Source organism: Corvus kubaryi, unplaced genomic scaffold, assembly GCF_017639235.1.
Source record: "Corvus kubaryi isolate FWS band 111438036 unplaced genomic scaffold, C.kubaryi_AGA036_p1.0 37187, whole genome shotgun sequence".
NCBI lineage: Eukaryota > Metazoa > Chordata > Aves > Passeriformes > Corvidae > Corvus > Corvus kubaryi.
The window spans coordinates 726,840-742,004 of record NW_024581053.1 but is presented as its reverse complement, the minus strand read 5'-3'; the positions used below and the strand labels follow the sequence as shown (position 1 = coordinate 742,004).

The following is a 15,165-nucleotide window of genomic DNA, read 5'->3' as shown; positions in this document are numbered from 1 at the left end:
GCTGTCCCTGCAGCTCCTGGCCCTGCTGCTGCTGCTGCCCGCGCAGGCGGCCGGACCCCCCCGCGCCAAGGGCAACCGGACCCAGGGGGCGGCGGCGGCGCGGCGGACCCCCAAACCGGGCAAGGAGCTCCTCAACCAGACGCTGGCGGGCCCGGGGGCCGCCGCCCCCACGGCGCTGCCCGGGCGCGGCAAGGGCGCGGGGGGCGGCAAGGCACCCCCCGGAGGCGGGGGCGGCGGCGGGGGCTCGGCCCCGGCGCACGAGACGTGCTGGGGGTACTACGACGTGAGCGGGCAGTGGGACAAGGAGTTCGAGTGCAACAACAGCCTCACGGGCTTCCGCTACTGCTGCGGCACCTGCTTCTACCGCTTCTGCTGCAACAAGCGCGCCGAGAAGCTCAACCAGAGCCTGTGCCGCAACTACAAGAGCCCCGAGTGGGCCCACCCCACCACGGCCAGCGGCGCCCTGCCCGCCGACGGCGGCGACGGCGGCGACGGGGACGCCAACAAGTACGACCCGGACAAGGACAGCACCAACGCCACCGTCTACATCTCGTGCGGGGCCATCGCCTTCGTGCTCATCGCTGGCGTCTTTGCCAAGGTGGCCTACGACAAGGCGCGGCGCCCGCCCCGGGAGATGAACATTCACAGGTGCGCTCCTTCCCCTGCTGCCAGCGCCCCTTGTCCCCAGGCACGGCCCCTCTCCGAGCGTTCCCCCTTGGCAAAGTCTGCTCAAGGGTTTCGCCATTGCGCTGCCCAGCCGAGGGTTTCCCAAGTGTGCAGCCTGTCCAAGAGTTCCCCATTGCATGGCCCCTCCAAGGACTCCACCTTTAGACTCGCTGTCCAAGGGCTCAGCTTTTACACCACTGCCCAGGGGTTGTCCCACCGCACTCTCTGCCCAAGGAGTGTCCCTCTGAACTGCCCACTCGAGCCTCCATGCTTTGCTCTGGCTCACCATGAGTTTCCCCTGCTCCACCCTTCCAAGGATTTCCCCAGTGCCGTGACTCTCCAGTGGCTCCCCTTTTGTGCCACCAGTCCAAACAATTTCCCATTGTGCTTCCGCTTCGAGGGGTCCCCCCGTGAGTCATTTATCCGAGGGTTCCCCCCTGTGCCAGGGCTGTCCAAGGGTTCCCTCTTTGCACCACCCGCCAAAGGATTTTCCCTTTCCATCCTCTGCCCAGGAGTTCCTCCTTTCCGCGGTCTGACCAGGGGCACCCGCACCCCTGTGACCATCCCACTGCCCACTTCGGGGCTTGTCCTGGTGCCCCGTGGCTCTTCTCCCGTGGCTGCGTTTGCGGGAGCCTCCCCGTGCCTTCAGCACGGGCTCCGCGGACAGCTCCGGGACAGCTCCCGGGTAATTCCCGGCTCGTTCCCGGACAGCTCCCGGACAGCTCCGCGCTGCCGAGCGCCCGTCCCGGAGCTCCGCACGGAGCCGGCCCCGGCACCCCGACAACCCCTCCTGTCCCCGGCACCCTCCTCCTGTCCCCGGCACCCCCTCCGCCCCCCGGCACGCCCCCCTTGTCCCTCGGTGTCCCGGCACCCCGGCACGTCCCTCCTGCATCCCCGTTCTCTCTCCCGGAGCGCCGTCCTGTTTCCCGGCACCTCGGCTCCCCTTTCCTTCCCCCCGGAACCTCCCTCTGCACCCCGGCACGCCCTTTTACCCCTCGGAGCCCCCTTCTCTTCTCCCGCACCCCAGCACCCCCCTCCTGCCCCCCGGAGTCTCCCCCAGCACCCAGGCTCGTCCTCCCTGCACCCTGTTCCTGCCCCTGGGACCCCGACACGTCTCTGCTGCCCCCGGCACTCCCCCCCTGCACCCGGGATCCTCAGCAACCCCCAAGACCCCCCCTGCTCCCCTCCAAGCCTCCCCCAGCTCCCCCTGCACTCCCCGGGGACAGCCCTGCACCCCCGCGGGTCCTGCCCTGCCCGGCCCGGCCAGGGAGAAGTTTCGGAAGTGTGGAGGGGATGGATCTGAACCCCCCTGGGTGGTGCCTTCGCCGTGTGGCGCTTGGGGCTGCGTGGGGAAGCACCGGTGGCAGGCAGAGCTCTGCACGTTCCCTTTTGTATTTGGTTCCCTCTCCAAATCCCGAGAACTCTGCCTTTGCTGGCTGGAGAGGCAGCTCGGTGTCCCCTCGGCAGTGGTGTTGTTCAGCGCTGTAATGACAGGGAACGCTCGGCGTGGCACAGAAAATCCTGCTTCAAAGCAAAAGCTCGGGCGTCTGTGGCAATCCTCCTTTTGGACAAATGCACGTTCCCTCTCGGTTCATATTTATTTTATGATGAAAAAGTCCCTCCGAACGATGAGTGCTGCTTGCGTGCCGTGAATCCGAGAGCTGCCTGTGTCTGAACATAAAAATTGGTGAGAGGCTTCTTTAGAAGAACAGTGGTGAGCACCAGGGGGAAAGACTTTAGCTGATAATACCTCCTAAAATTTATTTTAGTGAAGATTTTTTAATCAAAACTATTGAAATCATTGACCAAATTTCAAAGGCTGAACTTCAGCTGCAATCAAGAGAGACTGGGGGGAGAAATACTAGTTTTTTACGAGGAAAAAGAGATGAGTGACACAGTTTCTATTATTTGGGAAGATGTGTTTTATTTAGACTCCTCCCTGCAGTGAGGACAAACAGTGAGGCTGGTTTACATTTGCTGAGGGTCTGGCCCATGTATTCCATCCCAAATCCCACCTGCCCCTGGTCCCTGCGAGAAAATAACTTCACAGTGTTAAAAACTACACACAACTGTGGAGAGGAAAGGGTCCTGCAAGTGGCTTTGCCGGAAAATCAGCTCTTGTAAGTCTTTTGTTAACTCAGGGATGGTTCCCCAGCTGCCCAGCTCTTCTGGCTTCAAGGCAACTTTGCCTGGGCCTTATCTTCACACTAAATTTGGAAATCTGGGTTGGATGTCCATATGTTACTTCTGCTCCAGCTCCAGCCTGCTGCAGGGTTGGATCCTTCACCCTTGCAAATCAGAGCCAGTGTTGCCAGACTTGTCTGGATTATTCCTGATGTTTTCATTTCTTTGATGCTTGCTTTGCTTTATTTGGATAAGTTCTGGTGAAATGATTCACCTGTGTGTGGAAGTATGAATGGCAGATTGAGTGCTTGGGAAGCTTGACTTCCAGAGCATTTTAAGGAGTTGATTGACTTCTATAATATGGTAGCTGGTAAAAGATTATACCTTTCAGAGCTGTGTTACCTGAACTTGATCAACATCACACGAGGGTTTCAATATTGTGAAGTGCATCTCCTGCATCGGGCTGAACGCTCTCAGTGCTCTAAGCAGAATGTAAATACAAGGAGAGGAATTTGTCTTTGTCTCTGACAGCTGCTGAGGAGTTCCAGGATGAAGGGAAGCAGGATGGGGTCGGATATTTCTGTCTGTTTGAGCTCGTGTCAATTGGAGTGAAGTGTAACACCCAGAATGATTCTCTGTAGTGATGGCGAGTGCATTAAACCTCCTCGGGGAGGAGGAGAGCAGCAGCATGAGCAGAACTTGTTACAGGGGGCTGGAAAAAGCCTCTTGGGACCAGTATCCCACAGCCAGGGAGGATCAGTCAGGACTTCCCTGCGCTCCACCACGAGCAGGATCACACTGGAAATTTTACTTCCTCGTAAATGCTCGCTGAGCAGTGCCGTGCGTAGATGTTATTCCTCTGCTCGTTTCTCACCCAGCTTTTACAGAAAATCCTTATTAACTCACTTAGAAAGAGCATTTTGAGGGAGGCAGGGCTCACGTAATGTCCTTTGATGGAAGGAGGGTTTACAAATTCACAGGAGAGCTGTCACTGTGCCGTGGAAGGGAGGGCTGGCTGTGCACGGAGAGCTGCATGTGCAGCTCCGAGCTGGAATCAGCTCCTGTTTCCAGGCACTGCCACGTCCCTTTAAAGCACAGGCACTGCTGTGATTCTGGGCTCAGCAGCAGCAGTAACTGAGACAGTCGTTTCTAAGAGCAGTTAAGCAGAAGTGCTTTGAAAAGCAGGAGTTGAAATACTCCTATTTTACAGAAACTCTTGTAATGCTTTCAATGGAACTGATTTTTTTCCTAATTATAGGACCTTGCAGCCTGGCCATATAGAGCTGCCTCTTGCTTTGGGGTTACACAGCCAGGACTCGTGCTGGGCTCCAGGTAGAGGCTGGGGCTGATTTCTCAGGATTACACCTGGCAATACTGTGTGTGCTGATGCTCTCTCCTGCATTGGTGAGGATGGTTTGTTTTCATCTCATTGCCAGGGTTGTTTTCTTTCCTTGAGCATTTCTTAAGTGAAATTTAAGAAGTATTTGCTTTACTTTCAGGATGGGGATGAGTTAGGGAATCTTTGAACAGGGAATACCAGCTGGTTCTTTCCAAAGCTGGGTGTGTTTTTCTGTAGCAAGAGGGGGTGACACAGAACGTTGTCATCCCATGGCCGTGACCCTGCATCCCCACGCTACAGAACATAAATAATTCACAGATGTAGCCCAGCCCCATGACCCCTGTTTAGCCTCAGCAGCAGTCGCTGCACTCTCTGCTGAGCTGGGAATGCACAGATTGGAACCTGGGAATGGTCTGCAGCTCGGGATTGAAACATCCCAAGTGCTTCCCACTGGGCAGCCGGAGCCAGTGGCAGGGACACAGTGGCAGTGCTGGCCCTGGGGCACTGGTGGGAGCCCAGCTGCTCTCCTGGGAAGCAGCAGCGGGGTTTTTCCCAGCAAACCAGCTCTGTATCCTGCTCAAAGGCCTTCTCTGGCCTTGCACGGAGCACGTCTGAGGGGTGTGAAAGGGAGAAGGGAAACGGGCTCTGTGTGCCCAGTGCTTCGCTTCACCCTCCTCCCACAGCATCTGTGCTGCTGCAGAGGGAAGATATCTGTGCTCCTCTTCTCTCTGGCCTTTGCATCTCCTGCTGCGGGAGTGATAACTGAGAGCTTTTATAAATGAGCATCCTTTCCCCACGCAGAGACCACAGTTAAACCGATCCATTCCTTGTCATTCCTACTCCGTGGCTCTGAATTCCAGCGGGAGCCAGAGGCAGTGGATCTGTTTGCCCACAGATCCGAGGAGGCTGCTGGTCTGTGTGAGCCTGGCTTGACATGCAGGAGGGTTTCTGTTCCTGCAGGCTGCATCTCCCCACAGCTGCGGGGCCCTGTGCCTGCTGAGGGGTTGCTGAGGGGGAGCCCTGCTGTTTGAGATGGGGATCACAGGCAGCTCCTTCAGCTCTGCTCTCTGCTGCTGGAGCCAGACAATCAAACTCCACCCGTCCCCAGGGCAAGGAGGGGGTGCTGTGAGCACACCTGGCCACAGGGACGCTACAGCAGACTTTCTTTCTTGGGTGCTGTTCCTGCTTCCACTCTCTTTCCACTGATGTGTTTTTATGCTCTGCCTTTTTTCACTCTGCTCAGACTCACTCGGGTGCCTTTCAGCTGCTCTTTGCCCTGCTTTGTGGTGTTTAATCCTGATGCTTTCTGAGTCTCTTCTCTGAAGTGCCCTGTCCCTCTCAAAGGCACAGAGTACAGGGCCACAAGCACGGGTCAGACTGGACTGAGATAAAACAGAAAAAGGTGCAGCTGTAAAATCACAGAATCACAGAATCACAATCACAGAATCAGGGAATGGATGGGATTGGAAGGGACCTTAAAGATCATCTTGTCCTGCTATGGGCAGGGACACCTTCCACTGGTGACCTCAGAGAAGTTACTCAGAACTAGTTCTGTTTCCAACCAACCCTGCACCCTGCTGGATTTGGGGTAACTCCCAAGCAGGGAGAACACCTGGATCTTGTCCTGTTTGCAGGGTGAATTGTCCAGATCCAGACCCAGCTGGCCAAACCCAGGGCAGGAGTGCATCTGTGTGCATGTACCTGTATAAAATATTTCTCCTTTTGTTTCACTTCCATGGGCTGGGAGAGCTCCAGTCTGGAGCTCTGCTCATGGTTTGCAGTTTGATAATTGGGGTTTTTTGCCGTGTTTTCCTCTCTGAGTGTGTTTTGTGAAGAGATTGACTCTGTGGGAGCACAGAGGCTGCCTGGCCACTGACTTCCTCTGCATGCTTCTGGGTCTGCTCCTTTCCCTTTGAACTTCTCCTTTATGAGAGGCCAGGCCCAGAAACCGCGCTGCCTCTGCCAAATCATCTCAGTGTCTCTAATTCCCATTTATTTGAGATTTTCCTGCTTGCTAATTAACTTTTTCTATTAGTCCAATTCCATCACAAGGTGTCAGGGGAATCCAGTGTAGCTCTGAACTTCTATTTCTTTTACTTTTGTAATCTCTTATATCCTTAAGTAGCAGTTGATCTCTGCGCCTTTGGAGATCAGATGCCTTTTAAAATTTCTGTTTCACATAAGATCTGAACTTTCTGAGGAAGATGAGATCAGGCTGCTTTTTGCTTGCCTTTGCCCCTGCTCACATGGGCTGGCTGTGTTTCCTTAGATCTGTATGCACCACATTGCTTGGAGGGCTCAGATGTCTCCTTCCCCAGGCAGATAAACACGGAATTCTTCCACAATAAATGCTGTGCTGTGCTGCAGCTCTCAGTACAACCTCCTTTGTTGTGAGGGCTCTTCAGGGTTAAGGCTCTTCAGAGAGAGTGCAGCTTTCTTCAGTGAGTTCAAAGCCCCTTAACTGTGCTCACAGCAGAGGATTTGGTGTAAAACCAGACCCTTTGTGCACGAACCACGCGCAGCCGTGTGCTCCCAAAGCCGCGTGAGCACTGGTGCTGTCACTGTGTTTGTGCCTGAGGATGCACAGCACAAACAGGAGCAGGGTACAGAGCTGGGCCAGCAGAGCATCGTTCCCACAGCTTCTCATGCCTGGGGAACACCCAGCAAGAGCTGCTGGTTTTATTTTCTCTCCTTTCCGTGATCAGGAGCGGTGCTCTGTTCCTTTTCTGCACAGCTTCCCCAGCACCCCCGATGCCTTTCCTGGGTGCATCTCTTTCCAGCGAGCCTCCCATGTGTTCTGAGAAGAGAAGGGGCTGGAGCTGGGTGGCTGAGGGTGGGAGCAGGGGCAGGGAGGGCTTGGGGGCTGCTCCCTCCTGCAGCCAGCCCAAGCCCTGGCGGTACCTGGGGGTACCAACCCCCTCCTGTCCCCAACAGCCTGACCACAGCTCAGGTGCAGGTCCTGCCCTTGCTGGGGACACTTTCTGCTCAGGGTAGCATCTCTCTGCAGAGAAGCATCCCTTAGAAAGGTTCATTTGAAGCTTTTAATTGCCAAATCTTTACGTAACAGTTTGTTTCTCTTCGGGCCTGCTGTGTTCACAGGAACTGGTGTGGCCCACTGTGAGCTCAGTCACTGCTGTAAATTCCTTGCCCACATCACAGCAGTAACAAGAGATTATTCAGTTTGGACATCGGTGTGAGGTGTGTGAAGTGGTTGTCATTAGGGCCGGATTAAATTCCAGGAGCTTCCCAAATAATTCTTGTCCTTGGCATTAAGATTTCTCAGGAGACATCTGGCTTTTCCTTGCAATGTGTGTTTGTAAGAATGAATGTCTCCTCACTTATGCTGGGTGCAAATGCTTCCCTCTTGGAAAGGTGTCCCAATGTTTAGTGTTTTCCCTTCTTAACTCCATGGGTGAATTCACCTGTTCTTGGACACACACACAGAGGCACGGAATCACAGAATCCTGGAATATCCCCAGCTGGAAGGGACCCACAAGGATCATCAGATTCCAGCCCCCTGGCCCTGCACAGACACCCCAACAACCCCACCCTGTGCATCCCCGAGAGCATTGTCCAAACGCTCCTGGAGCTCTGCCGGGCATCCACCACATTTCAGGCAGGTGAGAAACCATTCCCGGTGTTCCTCGCTGGAATTCCTGCTCTGAGGGATGGGCTGCTGCTGCTCCTGGCAGTGCAGAGCCCAATTCTCTCTTTTGCTGACCTGGGACCGGTGCAGCTCTGGCTCTGCTGAGCCCCTGCGCTTCCAAACAAAGCAAGCTCAGCTTCGGCAGAGCCTCCCGGAGGGAGCAGCAGCAGCAATTCCCCGATGGATCAGTTTGCAGTGTGCTCGTGCCATCGATTAACGCCCCGTCCTCGTGGAGATAAGACCTGGGCACGGCCAGGGTGATGCCCAGCAGGCAGCAGAGGGGGATCGCTGAGGCCACCTCTGCCCTGCCAGCTGCCGTGTGACACAGCCCGGGGGATGTCCCGGGCACGCAGGACCCGGCTGGAAGGTCCTGGAATGCGGGAGCCTCCCAGAACTGTCCAGCCCCGGGCGTGGTCAGCGTTTGGAGCTTCCCAAGGCTCACAGCAGGTGTGGGGACAGGAGCCGAGCCATGAATAATGCACGGCCGCCCTCTGTGAGAGTGGCTGGTGACCGAAATGCTGTCCCCCGGAGAGAGCCGTCCCTTCCCGGTGAGCTGGCTCCAGGCTGGATAAATCCATCTCCTGGAATAGCTGCCTCTTCCTTTCCGAGTTAGTTACAGAGCATAGGGGAGTCTTTAACCTCGCTTTTTTTTTGAAGAAAATGTAGTGAAATCCTGGCTGTGCTGAAGTGGTTGGAGTTCTGCCACCAACTCCATCTCTGCTCTGCTTTTAGCAGCTTCAGCTCAGCCAGGCACTGTTCTTCTCACTGTGCTCTGCCAGACCCATTTGGTCACTCTCCTTCCATCCTTCCCCAAATTCGTAGGTACTCGGAACAGGAAATTCTGTCTTCTAGCACCTGTTTTTAAGGCCTCCATGGGAGGGCATTTTAATCAGGCCAGTCAGTGAGGTTTTTGTTCCCCCTGTGCTGCTGGAGGCGGGCAGCTCTTCCCAGAGCCTTTCCCATCCAGCATCTACAGACCCCTCTGCTCCAATCTCCTTTCCCACAGGCCACATCCCGGCCTGGTGGAGCTGTCACCAAAGCTCCCTTGTCTTCAGCTGAAGGGATGCCTGTGCCCACACTCAGACTCTCAGTTAGTGTTGGGAATCTGTGGATATCGGGAAAACGGGACAGTACTTTCCCAGAAAGGCTTTGGGGAGCACAGCACTGCTGCTGTTCCCTCGTGGGAAATTCAGGGAGCAGGTTCAGGTTCTGGGCTGGGTTAGAGGGGCAGGGTGAGCTGCAGCTGCTCCCTCCCAGCCCTGCAGCTTCTTCTTCTTCACTACAAAGCCACATTTTGGGATCAAAGTCTGTCATTTCCCCTTCCAGCACCAGGCCCCAGCTGATGCCCAGCCTTGCTGCCCCACTGCTTCCACCCACCCCCTTGGTTCCTTTGGATTTACACCAAGTCCTTTGGATTTTTCCTTCTGAAAATGGCCGCAGCTCCTTCTTTGCCTTGTGGCCCCTGAGTTCATCCCACTGGCTTTCTTCCCAAAGTCCTCAGCTTGTCCAGAGTCCCACGAGAGCCTTTCCTGGGAGCAGGACGGGCCTGGGCTGTCCTGCCATGGGACACATCCACAGCTTTCCCTCCCACAGGCCAGTCCAGCACTGTGGAACAGCCTCTGTGCTGGCACTGTGGCTATTGTGGGTTCAGGTGGAACAAAGCCTCAGCGTTGTCACAGAGATGATGCCAGGGAAAGGTGTCACAAATCCTCGTCTGCGGTGCTGCTCCGGCTGCTCCCGCTGCCGCCACGGGTGACACGCTGCAGCCAGGGAGGTTTGTTTCCCTCAGATAAGAGATGTGCTGTCACAGGAAGGTTTCTGGAGTGTCTCATATCCTTGTGCAGGTGATAAGGATGCTGGTGACATCAGTGGGACTAATTGTACCCAAATGGCTGCACACACGGGACCCAAATATTGCAGTGGCTCTGTTCTCTCGGAGCTTTGCAGTGGGCAGTGAGCCAGCTGGACCCAAGGGACTCACACCAACCAAATCCTTCCTCACTTAAGTGGGACTGACCTTCCAACACCTCAGGGCTTTATGGAAATAAACTGCATCCCACCTTTATGGAAATAAACTGGGTCCCACCTTTAGGAAATGAACTGGATCCCACATTTATGGAAATAAACTGGATCCCACCTTTAGGAAACGAATTGGGTCCCACCTTTAGGAAATGAACTGGATCCCACACAGTGCCGTGATTGGACTGGCACGGAACGAACCAGCTCCATCGGAGTTGGACTTTCTCCTCCGCCTATAATGTTTTGTCCTGGTGCTTCTGAGCAGTCTTTTTTCCCTCTGTTAGACATGAGGAGGGTGAGGAGTGAGCACTCAGGATCACAGGTTGGGGCTTTAGGCCCACACACAAACCAGCCACGGCAGCTTTGGACACTCGTGTCCAGGTTATCTCATGTATGACATCACTTTCCTGGGATTTCTTCACTTTGTCTGGGAGTAAAGGTCTCCTCCCTTCCATGTGTCTGGCACCTGAAATCAGTTCCTCGTTGTGAGCAGCAACCAACCCAGAGAGCAGCTCTTGTTGTTACCATCCTTTCAGGATGAAAACCAAAAAGGGCTTCAATTTGTTGTTGGTGAATCTTTTTTTTCTGGCTCATGGTTCTCCTTTAAAAAACTCTCCCAGCACTGCTGGGGTTTGAGCTGTGTGCAGAAAACCCAGGGATTTCGGGATGTGGAGATCACAGTCCTGATGTGAGTCAGTTTTAAAGGAGTTTGGCTTGGGCAGGGCAGTTTTGGTGTCAGTTTTAGGAGGTGCCAGGGCTGTGGCCAGCAGTGGCTCCTGATGGAGGCGGTGCTTTGTGTGCCAGGAGCAGTTTATCTGCCCTGGAGGTGATGGAGAGGTGCCATAACCCTGGGCTGAAGTGGATTAGAGGGAGCAGATGAGAACCCAAACAACAGCCAGGCAAGCCTGGAACTACTCGCAGCAGACACACGGAAACAAACGGAGCTTTTAAGCCATTCTTTTAAATTTTATGATTATTACTATTGTTGCTTTTTTTCCTGTTTATGGTAGAAATCCAGCTGCTCCTGGATTCATGGACTGTGCAAGTACAAACACTGAATTCTAGATGTGTGAAAATACATTGTTTTTCCCCTTTTTTCCCTGTCTCCCCAGGGCTCTGGCTGACATCCTAAGGCAGCAGGGACCAATCCCAATCGGACACTGTGAAAGAGAGACTATCTCGGCCATAGATACCTCCCCCAAAGAAAACACCCCAGTCAGGACCTCCTCCAAAAACCATTACACCCCAGTGCGCACCTCCAAGAGCAACCCAGGTAAGTGCTGCTCCCTCTCTCCCCTCAGAGCTGTGTTAGAAAGCAGCAGAACATCACCCCTACCACAGCAGGCTGTGTAAACCTAAAATTAGGATGGTAAATGGCCTTAAAAGGCAGTCAGGCAGAGCAGGGCCGTGCAGGGATCAGTGGTGATGATTCTTGCTGGTCTCTGCAGAGCAGAGTGCCTCTTCTCTCCAGGCATTTTAAAAATTCATGGCTGCTGAGGTGTTAAGTGCAGGTTGCACCTGGAGCTGGTGTGGAGCTGTGTGTTTCCTGCAAAACACATCTGCTGGGAGGCATCACCGGGCTCCTGCACACAGCAGCTGAGGGGGGAGGATTCCACAGGATTGCAATTCTGGTTCATTCAGGTGAACTCCAGGGATGCGCTGGGATAGTGTGGAAGGTGACCCGAAGGGCATCCCAGGAGCTCAAAGAGCTGCTCCAGGAGCACTGGCCTAGGAATTTAGGGTTTGTTGGGTTGTTTACAGCTTCTTTTCATAAAAAAAAATTGAATTCTTTTGGTCTTGATTTCCCCCGTGGCCCAGGGATTGCAGCCTTTAGCTACAGACATTGTTCTGATTTATTTAATGCTCTATGGATGGGTAATTGTCTTTGTTCAGTGGGGGGTGGCAGATTCACCATCCTTGTTGGGCTGGATGTGTGACTCTCCTCCACAAAGATGTGCCCTCATTCACTCCCAAGCTGCTCAGCTGCACGTGGAAGGTTCTGGTGGCATTTCCTGCCCTGTGTCACCTGGTTTTGCTCGTGGTCCCTGCTGGGGAAGGTTTTGGAGTAAGCCAGTGGGAGCTGTGGGCTCAGCTCAGAGGGAAAGGGCCCTTGGCTGAGGCAGGGCTGGTCTGTGACTCTTTGAAGGGTTTTGGTGCAATGTCCTCACCCTGTGCAGACAGGCCCTGGTGACAGTGTCCTCTGAAGCCTCCCCTGCTGCTGGGAACAAAACACTTTCCCTGAGAACTGAGAAGGATTCCTTTGCTGTCCCATTTTCACCCCGAAGCCAGGGAGCCCTGTGATCTTGTGTGTAAATTTGGATCTGGGAGATAAAACCTGGGTCTGGAGAACAGCCTTGAGGGGAATTGTGTGGAAGAGGGAGGTGCTTCTGCACATCTGAGCCTTGGGTCTGGCTCTGGAGAGGATTTGTGGTTCTGGCCCAGGACAGAAACACGAGGATGAGGGATTCTGCCTGGTGAGCAGAGACAGCCACCATGAGGGGACAGCTCTGACATCAGCCTTAGGGTGACAAGGGAACAGAGAATGAGTCCTGAGGGCTGAGGGAGCTGGGAAAGGGGCTGAGCCTGGAGCAAAGGAGGCTCAGGGAGGACCTTGTGGCTCTGCACAAGTCCCTGACAGGAGGGGACAGCCGGGGGGGTCGGGCTCTGCTGGCAGGGAACAGGGACAGGAGGAGAGGGAACGGCCTCAGGCTGGGCCAGGGCAGGCTCAGGGTGGACAGCAGCAGGAATTTCTGCATGGAAAGGGTGCTCAGGCCTTGGCAGGGGCTGCCCAGGGAGGTTTGGAGTGCCCATCCCTGGAGGTGTCCAAGGAGGGGCTGGAGGTGGCACTGAGTGCTCTGGGCTGGGGACAAGGTGGGCATCGGGCACAGCTTGGACTTGGTGATCTTGGATGCCTTTTCCAGCCTCAGTAATCCTGGGATTCTGTGCCATTAATCCTTTCTGAAGACGCTCTGTCTCTTCCCACTGGCTCCCGTTGCTCAGTCAGGGCACACAAATCCAGAAGGAAGGTGCAGAAGGAATTCTCTGCTCACAGCTGAGGGGACCAGCTGGGTGCTGCAAGCCTGGCTTAGGTGGTGTGTTCAGGCACTGGCAAATCTGAGAGGAGATAAATGGGAATGTTTGGAGGGGAATTGCTGACTGCAGAATCCCTGCCTGTTGTCTGTGGGGAGCTGAGGATTCCAAGAGGATTTTAAGACTTCCTAGTGCATAAATGGAGGCACAGAAGGATGCAAGGACCAGAGCACAGAATCGTGACCAAACGGCCTCATTGCAGAGTGACAGCACCCAGTGAGGAGCTGTTGGTCCTTGCTGAGGGCTGGGACAAGAGATCAAGGCAAAGAGGCTCAGAAGGAAAGGCAGGATGTTAACTGGACCCAGTTTTTGCTTAGGTGATGTTTGGCCAGGCTGTGTGAGGGGGAAGAGCCATCCCAGGCAGGAGTCCAGCAAAAGGAGATATTCCCAAAGCCAGGCATAAAGGAGAGGACTCCCAGCTCAGCCTCCCTCCCTGGCAGTGCAGGGCACTGGTCCTGCTGCCTCGGGGCAGCCAGCTGGACCGAACCCTCACCAGCCCCTGCCAGAGCTGGGAAGGGAGAATTTGCCCAAAAGAACTTGTTCCTGGCTCAGCTGTGGCCAGCATTAACAGGCAGATCGTGGCAGACAGAAAGCTGATCCCTGACAGATCACGAGCTCATAAAACAGCTTTACAGGCAATGCTTTCTTGTAATGTTTTCCTGTAATGTTTTATGGTCAGCGCAGGGCAATGCTCTGTGGGGTCTGTGCCCGGTTACTGAGCTAAACTCCAGATTGTTGTTGGGATTAGGAAATTGTACAAGTGGATGTAAAACCCTAAATCTAAAATCTGATGGACTAAAATGTTATAGATGGGAAAAAGTAAAACTTGTGAAACAAGTATGTGGCCTAGCTTGTTAAATAGAATAAAGCTGGCCAGCCCTGGTGGGGAGTAGAAAATCACCAATATTTGTTTTCTGGGGAGAAAGGGAGGAAAAAAATAAAAAAAAAGAGAAGGAAATAGGGACAGCTGGAGGAAAAAGAGGCAGTAATACGGAACAGCAGGATCCAGGCAAGGCACTGCTCACTGGCGCTGCAAATTGGCTCAAGGAGCCCACAGCTGCAGGGTGTCCTTGCAGGGCTGGTGGCTGTGGCCTGGCTGAGGAGCCCAGAGGAGGAGAGGTTAAGCAGCCAGCAGGGATTGTCCTCGCTGCACAGCGGCTGATTGAGCTGTGTTTGTTTGACTTGGAACTTTTGTTTCCAAACTTGTAACTGGAAGGGTGCCCCCAAGTCCTGCTAAATAAACCTTGGCTTCGTTTTTCCATTAGGCTGGGCTGGTGTCAGTGAGCAGGATGATTGTGGGTGACAGTGACAAATGGAGGTGGGCTGAGCCAGAGGCTGCAGAGTCCTGGCAGAGCAGCCGAGGGCAGGCTGGGGAGGAGTCCATCTCCCACCTGCCAGCTGCTGCTGCAGAATCCCAGAATCCCAGAATCCCAGATGGGTTCGGGTTGGGAAGGATCTTACAAACCTCCTGTCCCACCCCCTGCCATGGGCAGGGACACCTCCCACTGTCCCAGGCTGCTCCAAGCCCCAATGTCCAGCCTGGCCTTGGACACTGCCAGGGATCCAGGGGCAGCCCCAGCTGCTCTGGGAATTCTATTCCAGGGCCTGCCCACCCTCACAGGGAGGAATTCTTTCCTTATACATCCAATCTAAAACTACCCTCTTTCAGCTTAAGACCATTCCCCCTTGTCCTGTCGCTCCACCCCTTGTAAACAGTCTCTCTTCATCTTTCTTGTAGCTCCCTTCAGGTCCTGGAAGGTCACAACGAGGTCACCCCAAATCTTCTCTTCTCCAGGCTGAGCACCCTCAGCTCTCCCAGCCTGCAAATGTTTTTGAAGGCCTTCTGGCTTTCAAAATGCTTGAAATATTCCTGGCCTTCAAGGGATACTGGAAGGCCTTTTGGAACTGAGATGGTACCCCTGATCTCCCCCAGGAGCAGGAGGCCAGGAGAGCAATGAGAAGACTCCTTTTGTTGGAGGAAAGACTCCAGCCTGGATTTATATTCTGTTGGCCTCTTCACTCTCAGAATGTCCAATTGCCTCCCCAAGGGAATGCACTGGTCTGGACCCAGCTCCAGAGCTTCCAGGGAAGGGCTGCCCACGGGGAGAGATTTCCCCAGAGTTAAAATCTGCTCTTCACCTGTGCTGGGGACAGGGGGACTTGCAGGTGTGAAGAGCAGCTCATTGCCAGGATCACCACTTGGAATGCAGCAAACAACGCAGGCCAGCGCTCTGATTAGCCTGATCTATCTGGGGAAGGCTTTAATAAGCCGTTTGAGTCA

The 15,165-nt window shown here is 54.4% G+C and overlaps 1 protein-coding gene across 1 annotated transcript in view; it reads left to right on the top strand.

Moving 5' to 3' along the window:
• Positions 1–4: 4 nt before the first annotated feature.
• Positions 5–15,165, top strand: part of SHISA6 (shisa family member 6) — a gene marked incomplete at its 5' end in the record, with an annotated part of 180,334 nt that continues 165,173 nt past the window's right edge. Inside the window, 2 exons of the mRNA XM_042022086.1 lie at positions 5–648; positions 10,907–11,067. Coding sequence (XP_041878020.1) covers positions 5–648; positions 10,907–11,067 — 805 coding nt within the window. The remainder of the gene's footprint in view (positions 649–10,906; positions 11,068–15,165) is intronic.